At 40.6% G+C, this 16,845-nt stretch overlaps 1 protein-coding gene across 1 annotated transcript in view; it reads right to left on the reverse strand.

The window, feature by feature from the left end:
• Positions 1 to 16,845, reverse strand: part of MBOAT1 (membrane bound O-acyltransferase domain containing 1) — a 60,227-nt gene that overhangs the window by 12,276 nt on the left and 31,106 nt on the right. The window contains exons 4-8 of the mRNA XM_054381969.1: positions 16,520 to 16,615; positions 13,492 to 13,503; positions 7,452 to 7,507; positions 5,074 to 5,128; positions 1,559 to 1,742 (exon numbers count right to left, since the gene is read on the reverse strand). Of these exons, the coding sequence (XP_054237944.1) occupies positions 1,559 to 1,742; positions 5,074 to 5,128; positions 7,452 to 7,507; positions 13,492 to 13,503; positions 16,520 to 16,615 (403 nt within the window). The remainder of the gene's footprint in view (positions 1 to 1,558; positions 1,743 to 5,073; positions 5,129 to 7,451; positions 7,508 to 13,491; positions 13,504 to 16,519; positions 16,616 to 16,845) is intronic.

Raw genomic sequence — 16,845 nt, forward strand, 5'->3', positions numbered from 1 at the left:
TTCTATACACTATTATTATTGACAATCATCAGTAGTTAGAAACATTATTTCAAATACACATCAGGAGTAAATTTTCCTTGATGCCATGTCTTGGTTTCAGCTGAGATAGAGTTAATTTTCTTCCTAGCAGCTAGTACAGTGCTGTGTTTTGAATTTAGTATGAGAATACTGGTGATAACACACTAATGTTTTTAGTTGTTGCTAAGCAGTGTTTATACAAAGTCAAGGATTTTTCAGCTTCTCATGCCCTGCCAGCAAGGCAGCTGGAGGGGCACAGGAAACTGGGAGGGGACACAACCAGAACAGCTGTCCCCAACTGACCAAAGGGATATTCCATACCATATGATGTCATGCCCAGTATACAATTGAGGGGAATTGGCTGGGAGGTATGGATCACTGCTCAGTGACTCAGCATTGGTCAAACAGGTTTTGAGCAATTGCATTATGCATCACTTGTCTTTCCTGGGTTTTATTTCACTCTCTTTTTGTCTTCCTTTCCTTTTTTACTACTATTATTTTTCTTTTTATTTGAATTATTAAACTGCTCTTACCTCAATCTACAGTTTTACTTGTTATCAGTTCTCCGAGAGGAGAAGACCGAGTGGCTAAGCAGTGCTTAGTTGCTGGCTGGGGTTAAATTATGACATAAAGTCAGAATTAAAAAGGTAAATCTAGCACTTGAATACCTTATAAAAATTGATTTGTGTTCTCAAAAAAATAATAATGCAAAATACTATTGAAACAACAAGATCTTTTCTGATCATAAGTACACTTTTTTTATATCTTCTTCACATTCAGGAACAAATTAATGTAAAATTATCTTTAGATGGTTACAATGAAAATTTTAATATTCTCTGCTGACTTGCATCTAACACAGCATGGGCCTTATTGTGACCTTAGTCAGATCTAATGTCAGTCAGCAGTCTCTGAAGTCAGTAGAAATACAACCAAGTGCAACAGGAATCATGTATGTAGAGGCACACACTCAACTTCACAGGACACAACCTGCACACCCTAACAAATATAAACATTTGGTGTCACCTGAAGTTAAGAGTGGAAGCTGGCTCTCATGCTATGTTATCCTGCCTTACAAGAAGGTAATTTTATAAGGTGTTAAGTAATATAAAAATTTTCTTAAAGTGTGAGAGTCTCTTGCAAAGCACCTGAACAAGCTACCCTTTCTGATTAGCTGTGATCCGCACAGTTCTAACATCTGCGCTATAGGTGAGATTTGACTTTGTTTTTCCCCCTGACATTTCCTCTTCTGTTTGGAACTGAATTGCAACTTGTCATTGCCAGAACCTGCAGACAATTCCCATCATTGCACAAAAGACACCCAGTAACCAATGACCAGTCTAGCAAGCCAAACACATTTGGGGAACTCAGGAGGAAGACACTAGCCTCTCCCCCCCGACCCTGTGATAAAAAAAGGGCAGCTACTTCTACTGGGAAGATAATCCATAAATAGGTTTTCTTCTTATTTTTTAATTATGAGAATCATGTCCAAAGCTGTAATCTCCTGTCCTTTGCAATAAATCTTTGTCATATTAAAACTTACAGTTGGAGAAGGATCAGGAAGTCTGTCATAACCCTTCTGTTTCCAGTTCACTTCTAGTAGTTTCATGTGCACATGCCTCCCTTCAATGAAGGCTACATAATCCTTGTAATTGCTGCAAGGCCCAGCTATGATGCTCATAAAATTGAGGAGATAACTTAAATACTCCAGTAAAGAAGGTCTTGTCCTGTGAACATCATCCATACACAACAAAACAGGGAAAAAGAAAAAAAACAACCAAGGTAAAACATAGCAAAGGTTTTCATGAGGGCATTTTATTTTTCTGTCTGCCTCAGTCCCCAACTTTATCCTATCACCCTTACCTCCCATCTGATAGCTCACTAGATCCAAGCACAAATACAGGCTGGGCAGTGACTGGCTAGAAAGCAGCCCTGAGGAGAGGGACTTGGGGGTGCTGGTGGACGAGAAGGTCAACAAGAGCTGTCAATGTGCACTTGCAGCCCAGAATGCCAACCAGATCCTGGGCTGCATCAAGAGAAGTGTGGCCAGCAGGTCGAGGGAGGTGATTCTCCCTCTCTACTCAGCTCTGGGGAGACCTCACCTGGAGGTCTGTGTCCAGTTCTGGAGCCCCTATTACAAGAGGGATATGGACATGCTGGAAGGTGTCCAGAGAAGAGCCACCAGGATGATCAGAGGGCTGGAGCACCTCTCCTGTGAGGAGAGACTGAAAGAGTTGGGGCTGTTCAGTCTGGAGAAGAGAAGGCTCTGAGGTGACCTTATTGTGGCCTTCCAGTATCTGAAGGGGGCCTACAAGAAAGCTGGGGAGGGACTTTTTAGGATATCAGGTAGTGACAGGACTAGGGGGAATGGCATAAAGCTGGAAGTGGGGAGATTCAGGCTGGACATGAGGAAGAAGTTCTTCACCATGAGAGTGGTGAGAGCCTGGAATGGGTTGTCCAGGGAGGTGGTTGGGGCCTCATCCCTGGAGGTCTTTAAGGCCAGGCTGGATGAGGCTCTGGCCAGCCTGATCTAGTGTGAGGTGTCCCTGCCCATGGCAGGGGGGTTGGAACTGGATGATCCTTGTGGTCCCTTCCAACCCTGACTGATTCTATGATCTGTTTTGGAGAAAATGAAGCACAGCCTCTCTTTTATGCTCTATGCTTCCACACTCATTTTCAACAGGCCAGTAGTACCAGGAGTGAGAAGCTGGTAGCTGTTTTAGGACATCTGTCTAGTGTCTCAGGGACCAGTAACAGGTGGCAGACCACAGGCTGAATAACACTGGCCTCACCATGCTGTGCAATGTAGTACCTTGCCTTGTTACAAAAAAAACACAGGGCAGGGAGCATTTAAGACTAGGACCCTCAGGGCTGTGAAGAGCTCTCATCCACCCTTCAGTTCTGCTTTTTGAAAAATGGGAAGTATGATGCGAGACAGAGAATGAAGAGGCACTTTATCCTGCTGTATAAATAAAGGAAATAATTGCCTGTATTCCATCATGAACAAGAAAAGGAACTGAAAAGAATACATAAAAGATAGCTGAAAATAAAAGTCGTAGATGAGTCTGTTATATTCATCATTGCCATTCTGCAACTGCATATCCCACAAGTTCCTTGGGGGGAGCAATTATATTAGAAGTAAAACAAATTAGAAGTAAAACAAGGAGTATCCACTGTCCTGGCTACAGATTAGCATCTCACTGCTAGTGTAACTCGTAAATTGTAGGGCTTGCTTTATCTATGTGACAGAAAACATCAACATCTAAATTCTGCACTGAGCTACACAGTGCTCTCCACAAATGTGCTAAGAGCCACCATCCAAGTAAACAAGGAATCCGCACATAAGAACAGAAAACGAGGGGACTGTGTTTCAAGACTTTTCTGTCCAAGACAGATAGACACACATAAACCAAAACCCACTTAAAAGTCTTTCTGATGAAAACATAAATTTCTACCAGGAAAACTAAACAACAGTTAAACATTTGCTGTTGCCTACTTTTATTCTGAAGCAGAATTAGTTTGAATAAACAGTTAGCTTAGCCAGGATTTTCTGCATTCATCCTGCTGGTTATTGTAGATGTTAGTGCCCAAATGATAATTTCCCTGGTGAAAGCATTTTGCAGAAAGATGCAGAAAATATTTGTGGCAAGGCTCATCTTCCTGTTCTGCAAAACCAAGTCCATTATTTGGGCTTCTGAGCTCTACAGTAAAATTAAAGTCATTAGTTTTGACTTAGGTTCTGCACATGGGTGGGTGGGGAGACATGAGCAATGCACGAAGGAATGTAGAGAGGATGAGTGAGAAACAAAAACAAACCAAGAACAGGAGGGAAGACAAAAGGCTGTATTACCAAAGGGGATTTAAAACTCTTCAGTTATGACTTGTCTGCCACCGACACTTGAGCTATTGGCATGTACTTTTCTATTATGAGCTCACCTACTGCACAAAGGAAAAAAAGAAAAGGCATTTGGTGAGAATTTGACTAGAAGTAATCATACTGGCACAAGGGCCCAATGCAGCTAAACATGCCGTGGACTTTAAAAATAGGCATATAGCTATGGGTCACAGGAAAAGTTACACAAACCTCCCTACAGGATATTCTTAAGAAATTACTTTTAGAAGCTCATGGGCAGAATTTCTGATGTCTGAATCTTCTGCTTTGAAAATGAAGAAAATAATTTCCCTGACCTTGAAGTAACACTCCATGGCTAAATGTAGTTATGATTCTAAGGCTAATTCTGTAAACTAATTATTCTATAAAACAAACAAAAAGCCACAAACAAAACAAACAACCCCAACAACCCTGCACTTGCATTGAGATACAAAATTGAAAAAAGAAGCTCTCAAACATTTAATCAACATACTATCTCCCTCTGCAAGAAAAGAAGACTAGTCACATAACATGAAGGATTAGGAGTATTAGTGCTACCAAGGGAGATGGGAAAAATATACTTTCAGTGTCTGAAAACTAGGGCAAAGAAAAGCAGTACTTGAAGTGTCAAAGTAAAGTCAAACTAAAATAGATTTTTACAGCAGTGGTTTGCTGACAGAGAATTAGCATTTTACTTGGAAAAATAATGTATCACAGATAGGATGAAGACAACAGCCAAAAAGTCCTTATAGTATAGTCTTAGTCTGAATATAAGAGTTGATTCAGCTAGTTTTGTTGCAAGTGGAGTATATATTTAAGTCAGTGAGATGCTGCTAAGTACTTTGGCACTTTACTGACCAGCACAGGGTGATAAAGGTCAAAGTCTTGGATTGAAGAAATAAGGAATAGAGCAGAGAAGCTATGTTTCTGTAAGGAAGGTACTGACAGAAGCATTACAAAATCAAAGCTGCTCAATCAAGGACAAAAGGCAGGTGGGACATTTGGCTTATCACAGACTGGGAAGAACCAGAGAACATTTTCATGGGCACGCCACTAAGTTGGCCTTGACATTGCAAAGGCAAAAACCCTAAATAACAAAACCAACCAATCAATCAAACCCAACCACGAACCCAGTCCTAAAACTTCTTTGAATTAAACACCAATCACTAGGGGAATTAAATTCTTACTTTACAGCCAGCCGATTTTGCTCAGCAGTGAGTTCTTCAGCTTGTCGCCCTATTCCTAGAGAGAAAGAAAAGTCACATTAGATCTGTCCAAAAGCTAAACAGTGAAAGCTATCCCTAAAGCCATATGTTTGTACCCCACAGATAACTTCCTAAAACCATAAACTACAAGATTTCTTAGTCACAGTTTAATTCCAGACTTTTAGGTCAAATATATTGTTCTACCCTACTTGCTTACCCAGTTCCTTACCTGATTTACCCTTTCTCACTCTTGCTACACTTTCATGAAGAGGAGCTGTAGTATCCCACACACACAATGCAACTCACCATGACACCAACTGGCAGTGACCTCCAGCAGTCTCTACCAGCAGCCCTGGGCTAGAAAAACCTCTGTTCCCAGAAGCCACTGGCTCATTTAGGCACAAACCTCCAACCAAGCACAAACCTCCCGCTGGCTCCTTGGTGAGAAATGGAGCATTTCACAGCAGGAGGAGTGAGCAGTGGAAGAGAAAGAGACTCTCAGGGTCCAGAAGCTCCACTGGTGTGAATGAGTAGCCTGGCTGCCTCCTGCTGAAGCAAGCCTAAACACACACACCAGTAATAAATCCAGAATTGTACAAGGTCCAGACTGGAAGGGTGACCTCCTGTCGAGTGCACAAGACCTTTGGGGCCAGAGGTAGAGCACTGGCTTGCTGTCCCAGAAAAACTGTGGGAAAATATTGTATGACAGCCAGTGTGTAACAATTTGCTTATAGCAAATATCTCAAAACCTTCACTCTGAAACTTTAGCTGCCCATACTGTGAGGAATCCTACTGGTTTCAGGAAAACACATGGGATGAGTCACAGCTGTATAGATGCTGAGTAGGCATCTATACAGCTTCACAAGATCAAAGGTTTGGCATCAATTAACACCACTGTTCTAAATGTACTGACCATAATTACCAATATACACACAAGACTCATTTCCTAAAAAGACTGCTGATAAGCTGCTTATTTCCATTCTCTCTCCACTATTTCAATTTGTAAATACTGAGAGGATATGAGTTCCAGGGAAACAATTAAGCACTTAATTACTTAAAGGGCTGGGTATTTTGTTTGTTTCCATTTATGGGCAGCTAAGTTAAATTTTTTACAAATGGAAATTTGTTACTAATGTTTGAACTGCAAACTGCCTCCATTCCATCAACTGCTCCATATATGGATGTTCACAACATAATTAGTCTTTTCTATAATTATTCATCTGTAGGATTCCTGGTTTGCTTAAAATGCTCCTGCCTCTGCTGTTATCTTTTCCTTTCTTGCCTGTTTACCTTCAATATTCTAGGTGTGCACCTAGGTTGCACACCACTGTGGCACACAGCCATACCTGAGCTGGCTAGCAGCCAGCAGAACAAAAGCAGAAAAGCCCCAGGGACATACACATCAACAACAAGGTCAATTAGCTGAATTTCAAGCTGTACCCACTATAGCCAGCACTAGACTCACTTGTGTAAATCTGGCTTGCAACCAATGCCAGACCCTGCAGTCTGTGGTGCGGTCATCACCTCACCTAGGTCACAACTCCATAGCAGGCTACTTACTCAGTGACATTGAGTTTATAATGCAGCAGGCGTCGCTCAGACTATCCAACATTCACACTGCAACCTCAGTAGACATGAGGAATAACAGAACTGATGACAACTGACATTTCTAAGCTTTGCACTGTACTACACACAGGCATTTTACTGGGAAATAATAGTGTCCTTTGTCACAGCACAGCACAAGACTGAAGACAATGTTATTTCATTTACAGCTGTTCTTCTCCTTGTACTGGGAAAAGGCTACTGCATTCCATCCCTCACAACTCATGGAGTGTATTATCGCTGAATACATCATATTCAAGACCCACCAGGATACGTTCCAGTGTGATCTGGTACAGGTGATCCTGCTCTGGCAAGGGGGTTGGACTGGATGATCTTTTGAGGTCCCTTACAGCCCCTAACATCCTGTGATTCTGTGATCAGTGATAGTGCATTTTTGCTATGTTAACATTAATGACTGAACCCACGTATCAAACACAACTTTTGATTTTTAAGAATCAAGAACAGCTTCAGAGACTTTAATGAAGATGCACACAGCAGATACTGGTACTAGTTACAATCCAAATTGGGTCCCAAGGAAGTAGAGGACCCACACGGGAAAACAGTTGTCTTTGTTACTGCAATGACAATTTGACACTAGAGAACTGATCAAAACTGAAGTTTCTTGTCTTCCTCCACAAAGCATTCTTCCTTTTCATGTGGAACAGCTTGCTGAACTGCATTCACCCACTCCGTAACTAAACCACAGAATGAGCTGGAATAAAAATGCTTTAGGACATCAAGAGAGATTCTTTTCTTACCATCATGTAACTGGCATGCAAGTGTTGTGATCTTCTGTGTAATTATCATCAGTGGACTATAACAAAAGACAGAAACAATAGTTACATATCTTGTAATACAAATCATTCCCAACTTTCCTACTTGGGTGCCTCTATCCCTTTAAAAGGCATAACTCTTAGCAACAAGTGGAAAACATCCAATTACAGCTGAAGGAGCAACTCAGGCATAAGACAATTGCCTGAGTTCAAAACAACCCCACGGTAACTTGCACTGGAATTTTTAATTGCAAAGAGTGCACAAAGCCTTATTTTATGTCTTTCCATCCTGCAGCAGTACAAACTTATTCAGAAGAAAACACACCACTAGGAAATAGCAGCTTCTGCAGTCCACTGGGTTTTCTTTCAGGCAAGGACCAAATTCCATCCCCATACAATGTAACGCTACAGTACAGCAATGGTGCTGCAACATAACCGTCTCTTTTTACTGTTACTTTCCTATTGTCTCCTTAACACCTTAACAAAACGTCCACTCTGCAGATACACAGGCTTATTTCCTTGCCTAAACAGCCCTATCAGCTGGGGCTGTGTGCATGGTTGGGTTGGGGGAACCATTTTATTGCAAGCTTCTGCTGTTCCTTTTGCTATTGCTAAGGTATTGCATCATCTCGTTAAACTTCTTACTGTAACCCAGAGTTCCTTTTTTCTGTTACTTCCCCTCCCATCTGTGTGTGAGGTGGGGGCTTGTGGGACTGGACTGTGTTAGCACAGGACACCATGGCAGGCAAAACAAGAGACAAGCACCTGCTAATATAGACTCTCATCAAATCTCTCTCTCATCACAGAGTGCCCAGATCTCATGCTATCTACCACAACTGCAACAGCCAAGAGACTGTAACTGGTGATGAGGCTACATCACTGTTTGAAGAGCTTTAATCATGCCGATTACATGCAAAACTAGTTCCACAGAAGATATGTGTCTTCACTGAGGATTAATACAATGGGTTGTTTCTTGATTTGGTGATAAATTATCAACATAAACTGTACCGAGATTTCTGCTTGAACTCAAATTATGTCTTCAACACAGAATTTAATACCTGAGTTTGTATACATGCTATTTACAGAGTTTGATCACTGTATGGAACTTTTTAAAGAGACTTAGATGATTTCTCCAAATATTATAGCTATTAACTTTTAAAATTATATTTTCTGGAATTCAATGAAGGAAGAAAGCAGAAGATCTGGGGTTTTTTTAAGTTCGAACAGTATTTCCACCAACAGTTTGTTGAGGTTAAAAAAAAAAAAAGTTACATTCAATAATATCCATGTCTAAAATTAACAGTCAAATATTCGTGTTCTGTAGAGATTTTCAAGAGATTCTGAATCACCCTCAACTAAATCGACCTACTGGTTACAATGAAACATAAACCAAATAGTTAAGATCAATTGTTTGCAACCTAATTATCCCACTATGATAAATTGAGCCAATTTTCAAGATAATTAACATGCTAAGTATTGATAAACACAAGAATACTGGAAACAGATATTCAACATAAATAGAGGGCAGGTTTGTTGGGGATTTTTTTGTTGTTTGGTTGGTTGGTTGGATTTTTAATACTAAATATGGCTGATCCTTCACAAGAGTCCACATGTAATTCTGTGTGGGTAAAGCAATTTGCATTTTCTACCCCAAACCAGAGAACATGCAGTATCAGCCAATTTCTTAATCAGAAATTATTTTTATCATTTCAGCAGACTCTATTTGCAATGTCAGTTAAAAGCTTACACATAAAATCCAAAACAAGCTTAAATATACACTGATCTGGAATACAATCATGACACAAGAGTATATACAGCAGCTCTTTGGGTTACCTAGACTATTAATTGCAGCTAACGAATGGACAACTAGAGCAATGATATTCCACCTTCACTCCAATACTGCGAAATAGCAACTTGAATTTTTATTCCAATCCCCTCTTTCAAGAAAAGTTATTTATAAGCTGTTTTCAGCATTGTCTTTGGCATCCTATTTCTCAAGGTAGATTGTCCCATTCAGACAAAATTTAGCTCTGCTTTCAAAGATGCATAAACCTCAATCCTTTAAGCATACGACAAAGCAGATTTTTTTAATCCTTAAGAGAAAGAGAGGCTGTCAGTTAACCAGCAGTTCTACTAAAATAAACACAGGGTTTTATTTTGTCAGTGCTTGACCTTTTAGCTTTATGGATGAACACTAACACTCCTTTCAGATTGGTCCAATTTGTTGCATATGTTTCTTACAGCAAGCACTTTATGCCAATATTGAAGTGGGCAACTTTAAACCTCAGGCTCAGAGCCAAAAGTGTTAAGTGCCTAAATTTAGACACTTGTCTTAGAAAACCAGGCTCCCTGCTGTAAGCTAGAGAGAATCAAAATGCAAACAAACCTGACGTGCAGATTAATGGAGGGAAAAGCAGAAGTGCAGCCTGCACTAAAGTCATACAATGTGTAAACACAGAGAAGAGCGAAGTTCTCTTCATCTATATTAGGAATCATTGTCTCATTGATGGCACATTGTAACCCTGCAGAACAAGCCATTTTAATCAGAAAATATGGATGGTCTTCCTCCCTCAAATCCCAGCTCCAGAGGAGACAAAATGAGCACAAAAGTGATGCTGGTGACACCATGGATTGGAGGGAGACCCGCAAAGTGCATACAAGATACCTTAAGTACTCTTTCCTGTCACCATCGTATTACACATCAACATCTGTCTTCTACACACTATTCAAGGAAGGTGGAAACCTGCTATACAGTGCAAATGGGATGACATCCTCTAAATCTTTCTTAAGATCAGTATCAGGTATCATTAAAAGCTTCATGCAAATGATAAGCAAGGTTTCAGGTGAACATTAAATATCTTTTTGCTCCCTCACCTGCCTAAGCATTCCCCCACTGACCTCATCTCACTGAAAGACAAAGCCTTTGTGGCAGGAAAGGGCAAATCATAACAACACAATGGCAGTGCTGGAACTCTCACTCCTTCTGCTGCCCCTGTGGGATGTGGAGTGCCCCATCTTCTGTACCACCACCCCTGTCCCACTCCTCCCTGGGAACTCACCAATCACTCCTCAGATTGCAAATCTAAACCTATTTTTGTGTCTTCATAATGAAAAGAGTCCTTCCCTCCCATATTGACATAATAATGCATGAAGAAGGAAGTCTTGAAACAATATTAAAAATCAGGTACAAAAAAGACATTTAACTGGGGGGCGGGGGGTGTGACACAACAGTGTTGTCATTTCCTAAATACACATGTGGGTTTAAAACTCAGCAATACCAGACTATTGAATTGTCATTTCTATTCAGTCTTTTGGGTAAGCTCTAATTTTAAACAGCGTTAAAAGACTGAGTAAGTTAATACATAAAACACAGCATCATACCACATACAGCTATCTTTTAAACCTTAGACTCTACTGTAAAAAGTCAGTAGTGCTACAACGAAGAAGGGGCATTAACAAAACTATACCACTTCTAACAGCTTCTCTTTCTCACAAATTTTAAAAGACGCACAGGTTATTGGAGTGGGACAAATTATTAGCCTGACTTTTAAAACCAAATCTACCTACTATATACTTGCATTTGCAGATGAAGCATGAAGACCTACCCCTAAAGGAAGGATGCATCTGAAATAAAACACAAGCCTTGGTGACTTGAATGCCATCACATTTGAACAGCTTCCAATCACTTTGCCACCTGCAGAGTGGTCCCTCTTTACCTGTCCTACTGAACACCACAGATACAAATTAACACAGAAATACAGATTTTGATCTACACGTGGTGGGACTGTTTTCCTCCTTCTGTGTGTTATATATATCAGCTAAGAGTTTAACCTCAGGTTGTAGCTGCATTGTACCTCCTACACACAAATCAGCGGCCAGCTTTTAATTTAAACAAAACCAAAACAAAACCTCAAGACAACAGATTAAAAAAATTATATAGCCATCAAGAAATTGTCTCAGGAAGTCAGTATGAAATAGAAAATGTCAACAACAAAAAAAAATAAAAACAAACCACAAACTGTCTTTACCTTACATTAGATGCCTTGAAAAATAACACAAAACAAAGATGCAACAGTTGACAGAGAATGTTTAGTAGAGTTTTGCCTCTCTAAGTAAACCCTCCAAAAAAAAACATACCAGCTAAGATTATTTTTAAACACAGTTTGCCCCAACACAATAAATTTGCCCAGAAGCACAAACCAGTGGAACTAATGATGTCAGCACTGGTTGGCGCCCACTGCAGGCATCTTCCCTGTATCATAGGCTGCCTTCTTCACTCAACAAACTCCGTTGCCCATGAGAGCAAATACATTCACCCAGTGGAGTCTGCCTGACCTTAGGTAATCCTGCAGAGGAGCCTGGCACACGCTTGCTACAAATAGTTTCCACTGACCCGATTTCACTGAGAGGGGGTGGAGTCAAAAGGCTCATTGCAGACAGACTCCAACTCAGCAAATATCTATTTCATGTTTATCTCTACAGCCCTGCAGCTAAGGTGAGAAGTTGACACAGTTCCACTCTGCTATGTCATTAACTGTGCTGCTGAGGGGACTGCCAAGACAGATACCACAATGGCTCTCCATCCTGCTTTCAACAGCAAAAATGAAGACGTTCTGAAGCACCCAGAGGAAAAATACTTCACCGAACACACTTGTGCCTCCAAAGCAACTTCCAGTTTGTTTCATGTGGTTTTTTTCAGTGAAAGCTCCCCAAAAGCACTTCTTACGCTTTCATGATAGAAACGTTTCACTTAGAGTATTTAATTCTGGAGAAGCATCCTGGGATACACTAGATGTGTGGAGCTCTCTAGCAGTGACTGCATCAAATTCCCACATTTTGCCTCTTGTAGGGCTTCTGTGTAACCAATGGAAAGCGATCTCAGTGCAATCTCAAGTGAAGAGCAGCCAAGCAGCAAGTGGGCACGGGCAACTCACTGATCTCCCTTTACTCTCTCCATACCTCCACTGCTGTACTGGGGATATGCTGCAGACCAAATTTACCCAGAGCTCCTGGAACACAGAGTGCAACAACATAGGGTACTCCATATATTTGAAAGACAAGAAAACATAAATAACCAACTGAACTGACAAGGATAGTTTGTAATTTTGCACCTTGTTTTAACATGGTAACAGAGTTTGCCTCTGTTTCCATCAGTAAATGCATTTCTTTTGTAAAAAATGGTTATTATACCTTTGTGCTTTTTTTTTTTTTTTGAGAGGGGAGAAAAGAGCAATGAAGCCAGAACTGCTGGACAGAAATTCACTGCCTGAAGTGACACTTGCTGCTGAAGTATCTGCTTATGTGGGTTTTGGAGAGGGCTCTTTCAATGACCACCCCTTTCTAAATGGTTTGCTGAGAATGCTGCTGCTGTTTTGCATTTGGGATAGAGCAAACATAAAGATGCCCATTCCTTCTGGAGAGTGATGTCCACCAAAGCATTCACATAACAGGTACAGATTTGGCATCTGTAGGGAAGAAAGCTGCTCAGGTTTCCCTGATGATTCAGCTCTGGTCTCTCTAAAACTAACAGAAGTTTGAAAGGCATGTCATTGTGTATAGTGATTTCCACAAATGGAGTTTCTTTGCTGTAAGAAATGGCACCAAGAAACTCCCATATGCATGATCACTCCCTGACATTCATCAAATGAGCTGCAATATTAGAAAATTTTGGTCAGACACTGCAAGAATTCAGAGGAAACCAAAGGGCTCTGTGGTCTTAGTCAAGCAAAGGATGAAAGCAGACAACTTCATACGGATGGGGAACTTCTCTGAATTCCATCCAGATGTTCATATGCATATGGCATTTGTTCATGTAGCTTCCTGGATTGAAACCATATTTGTTACTAGTTTCCAAAAACCCCAACTAAGATCCCTTGATTTATTTTAAACTAATTTCTCCCTAAAGCCATAATACTACCATACTCAATCTGAGTCTGTGATACAAAGAAAAAAGAAAAAACACCACCACAAACTGTTTGTTAGCAATATTATTTTTACAAAGTTGTATAGAAACCAGGCAACTTACCAGCATAATCCTCTTAGCATAAAGAAGAAGAAATAAGAGAGAGAAAAAGAGAAAGAGTTAGGATTTAGTTTTCCTAAGTACAATATATAAATGCCATGGTAAACCAAGCAAAATAAAATATGCATGTTTCTCTCAAACACTGCCTTGAATTAAAGAGGGAAGCACAGCATTGTTATTCTACAACTAGTGTTCAAAAATGAATCATTTTCATTGATTGTGGGAGTAAGTGACCAACCCAGCCTTCACATGAAATAGAAGAATGAACTAGTCACCAGGAGGGAACAAGTTTCTTTGCTTCTTAACCTTAAAGTGATGAGTCACAGTTTGATCTTTCCTTTTCCAGTTGACTTAAAACATGACTCAGAAGTTACACCTTGTTTTCTCCATCTCCATTTCACAAGCTGTGCTCTCAAAAATGGGGGGCCTCTAAACAAATAGCACAACTGACTAATACTAAAGAACCTAAACAAGACATTTGCAAGCACGTATCAGAAGTGTCGTACGTGGGAGCTTTTAAATACACAAAGCAGGTTAGGGAGCAAATGAGGTATGACAGCTTTCAGCATCGACACTGGGAAACATTCATTTAATGTCTGGCTTGTCAGTTCTTCAAACTGACGTAAGAGAACTGATGGTACTAGAACTGGTTATGTGCCTATATGATATGGATCATAACTTCCTCTTTGCAACCAGGTATTACCAAAGACTTGCAGGATAATAAGACCTCAAATAAAAGTCAGCAGATGATAGGCTTTTTATTCACTCTGAAAGATTTGCTTGAAGTCCAGGGTTTGGCCTTCTCAATGTATAGGTACACTGGCCCAAAAGAGTGGGAGTCTGGAGGTAAATAAGCATCACTACATGGATGCTGTCTTGATTGCTTCTGAAGTCATGAGGGCAACCTTTAAGGCCATCCTTCCAACCAGGAGCCTGTTTGCATGATTACTTGTTACCACATGCAATAGATGTGGAACCATCAAGCATGGGAGAATGAGCAAGATGAGGTTCAGTTGCTGCTCATACAAAGTAAAACTGCAGGCAGGGAGCACATACTGTCTCTCTGAGTCATTGCATCTGTTTAGGTACGTACATAAAGCCTCAGTGGGCACACATTATTTGCACCTGAAGAAAACAGTTTTTAAGATAGATTTGAGAGGCTGGGCTGGGTTTCAGCACTTTGGATTGCAAGTTTTTGCTTTTCTTTATTCTTAGTTTTTAAAACATACCATGAAGATGTAGTTCATATTTGCACTATACTTTTCAGCTGTTTACTCCCTGGCAGCTTTATGTTTGATTGAAATTCAAGAATTGGTTTATTGAAGTATCAGGATAAAAATCAAGTAACAGGGTAAGTTCAGGTATTGTTCTTTCAGTAGTATTATTATCCTCAAGCTCATCATTAGATAAGAGTAGCTCCTCTTAGATCAAGAGAGCAGAAAACGCTACCTAGTCTAGAACAAAACCAACCACCATTCCTCTTCTTCATCCCCAGTCTCAGAATGATCTTTGTTAAATGTCTTCAGAAAGAGACAGCTAATGTGCCTCACACTGCGTTTCTGAGCACACTATTCAGAAAAGCACTCTCATGATTTCTCTCTCTTTTTCACACAGAGCTATAGCATTCCAATACCATTTACAGGCTTCTTGGTATGCCATGCTCTTTCAGGACATGCTTTTGTGTATTAAAAGAACCAGAGGAAAAAATTGCAGAACTAGATTTTTCTACATTTGTGAGTTCCCATTTCTGCCCCCTCCTCTAATAATAGAACTCAAAATCCTCAGGGGATCTTTCCTCCCACTTTCTGAAATGTAATTAAATGCTTAAATCCACCACCTCACACACAGACACATGCAGAAAAATAGCAAAAACTTTTAGTTTCCTCCTCTACGCCTATAAGAAGACAGAGGCTTGGAAGAGGCATCTACAACTTAATGTGTCACTTCACAGAAATTTTTCATAGTATGTTACCAATTACTCTGTATTCAGACATTCCATTAAACAAGTGGAAAACAGATTAGCACATTGTTTTTAAACCATGCAAAATCATACCTTCCTCTCATAAACAAAATATACAGCGTTAGCTGTCTACTGATTCAGTGAAATCAGAGACTACAGTATATATGGAAAATGCTGTTTCAGAGAAATGTATGGCATATTAAAAATTGTGCTATTTAAACAGCCAGCCCTCATAAGAGAACCTGTAAGACCAGCACCAGTAGCAAAAACTGATCTCTTGTCTCTCTGTCCAGGTTACCTACCCACCCACCCCAGTGCTCCCCAGCCACTCATCCTCTGCCCAGGTCTACCTGTCCATCAGAGTGGCTGGGGTAGGAAACACCTTTGCAGTTGGGGCATCAAGATAAATTAGAACAGGGAAAAGGATGATCTGGAGACCATGGCTGTGCTTTGGAAGGTAGAAGGAAAGCAGCCCACCCTACCTAACATCAGGTTGGATGTTAGGAAGAAGTTTTACACCATGAGGGTGGTGAGACACTGGAGCAGGTTGCCCAGGGAGGTGGTAGAAGCCCCATCCCTGGAGGTTTTTAAGGCCAGGCTGGATGTGGCTCTGAGCAACCTGATCTAGTGTGACATGTCCCTATCCATAGCAGGAGGGTTGGAACTAGGTGATCCTTGCAGTCCCTTCCCAACCCTAACAATTCTATGATTCTATACCTCTCAGGGCAGATCGAATACAAGCCATGCTGCTTGCCAGGGCTATAAACACTCCTCCAGCTCCAGCAAGCGGCTGTGCAGGCTTATCTCTATGTGGAAGTCTAGATAACCAAGTTCTACCTTCCTGACTAGATAGCACCTATCAAGAAAACAGCAGAAATAATGAGTCAGTGCAAGAACCACACAGTGTTTATTTCTCCCTTTAAAACAAACAAACAAACAACGAAAGATTTAGTAAAGCTTAAGGGAAACAAAATTGCAGGCGCTCAACAGACCACCTCGAGTTTATTCTTAAAACATACTGAACACAACTAATCCTAATTGACACAGGAACCAGCCTGCAGACTCACTCACCCGGAAAAATCTGTAGTGAGAATACCATAATGAAATATGTATATTCGGCTTATGTGGCACAACGTGAGGTATCCCATAGCTACGACAAAGGAGTACCTAAAAATACAACACACAGAACACATAGTTACCAACACAAGTACCAACAAGAACTAGAATCACTCAAACTGGGTTTGGGCTTGTCTAGGATTGGAGTTTGATTTTTGCAAATTAGGTTGTTAACAAGTCTGAAGCTATGTTACAAGAGCTGGCAGAAATTTTCAAAGAGGATTGATGGTTTTGTGTAGCCAGCTGAGACGCTATGGAGATGTCTTCTCACACTAGGGGTG

This window comes from Indicator indicator, chromosome 6, assembly GCF_027791375.1.
Source record: "Indicator indicator isolate 239-I01 chromosome 6, UM_Iind_1.1, whole genome shotgun sequence".
In the NCBI taxonomy this organism is placed as follows: Eukaryota; Metazoa; Chordata; class Aves; order Piciformes; family Indicatoridae; genus Indicator; species Indicator indicator.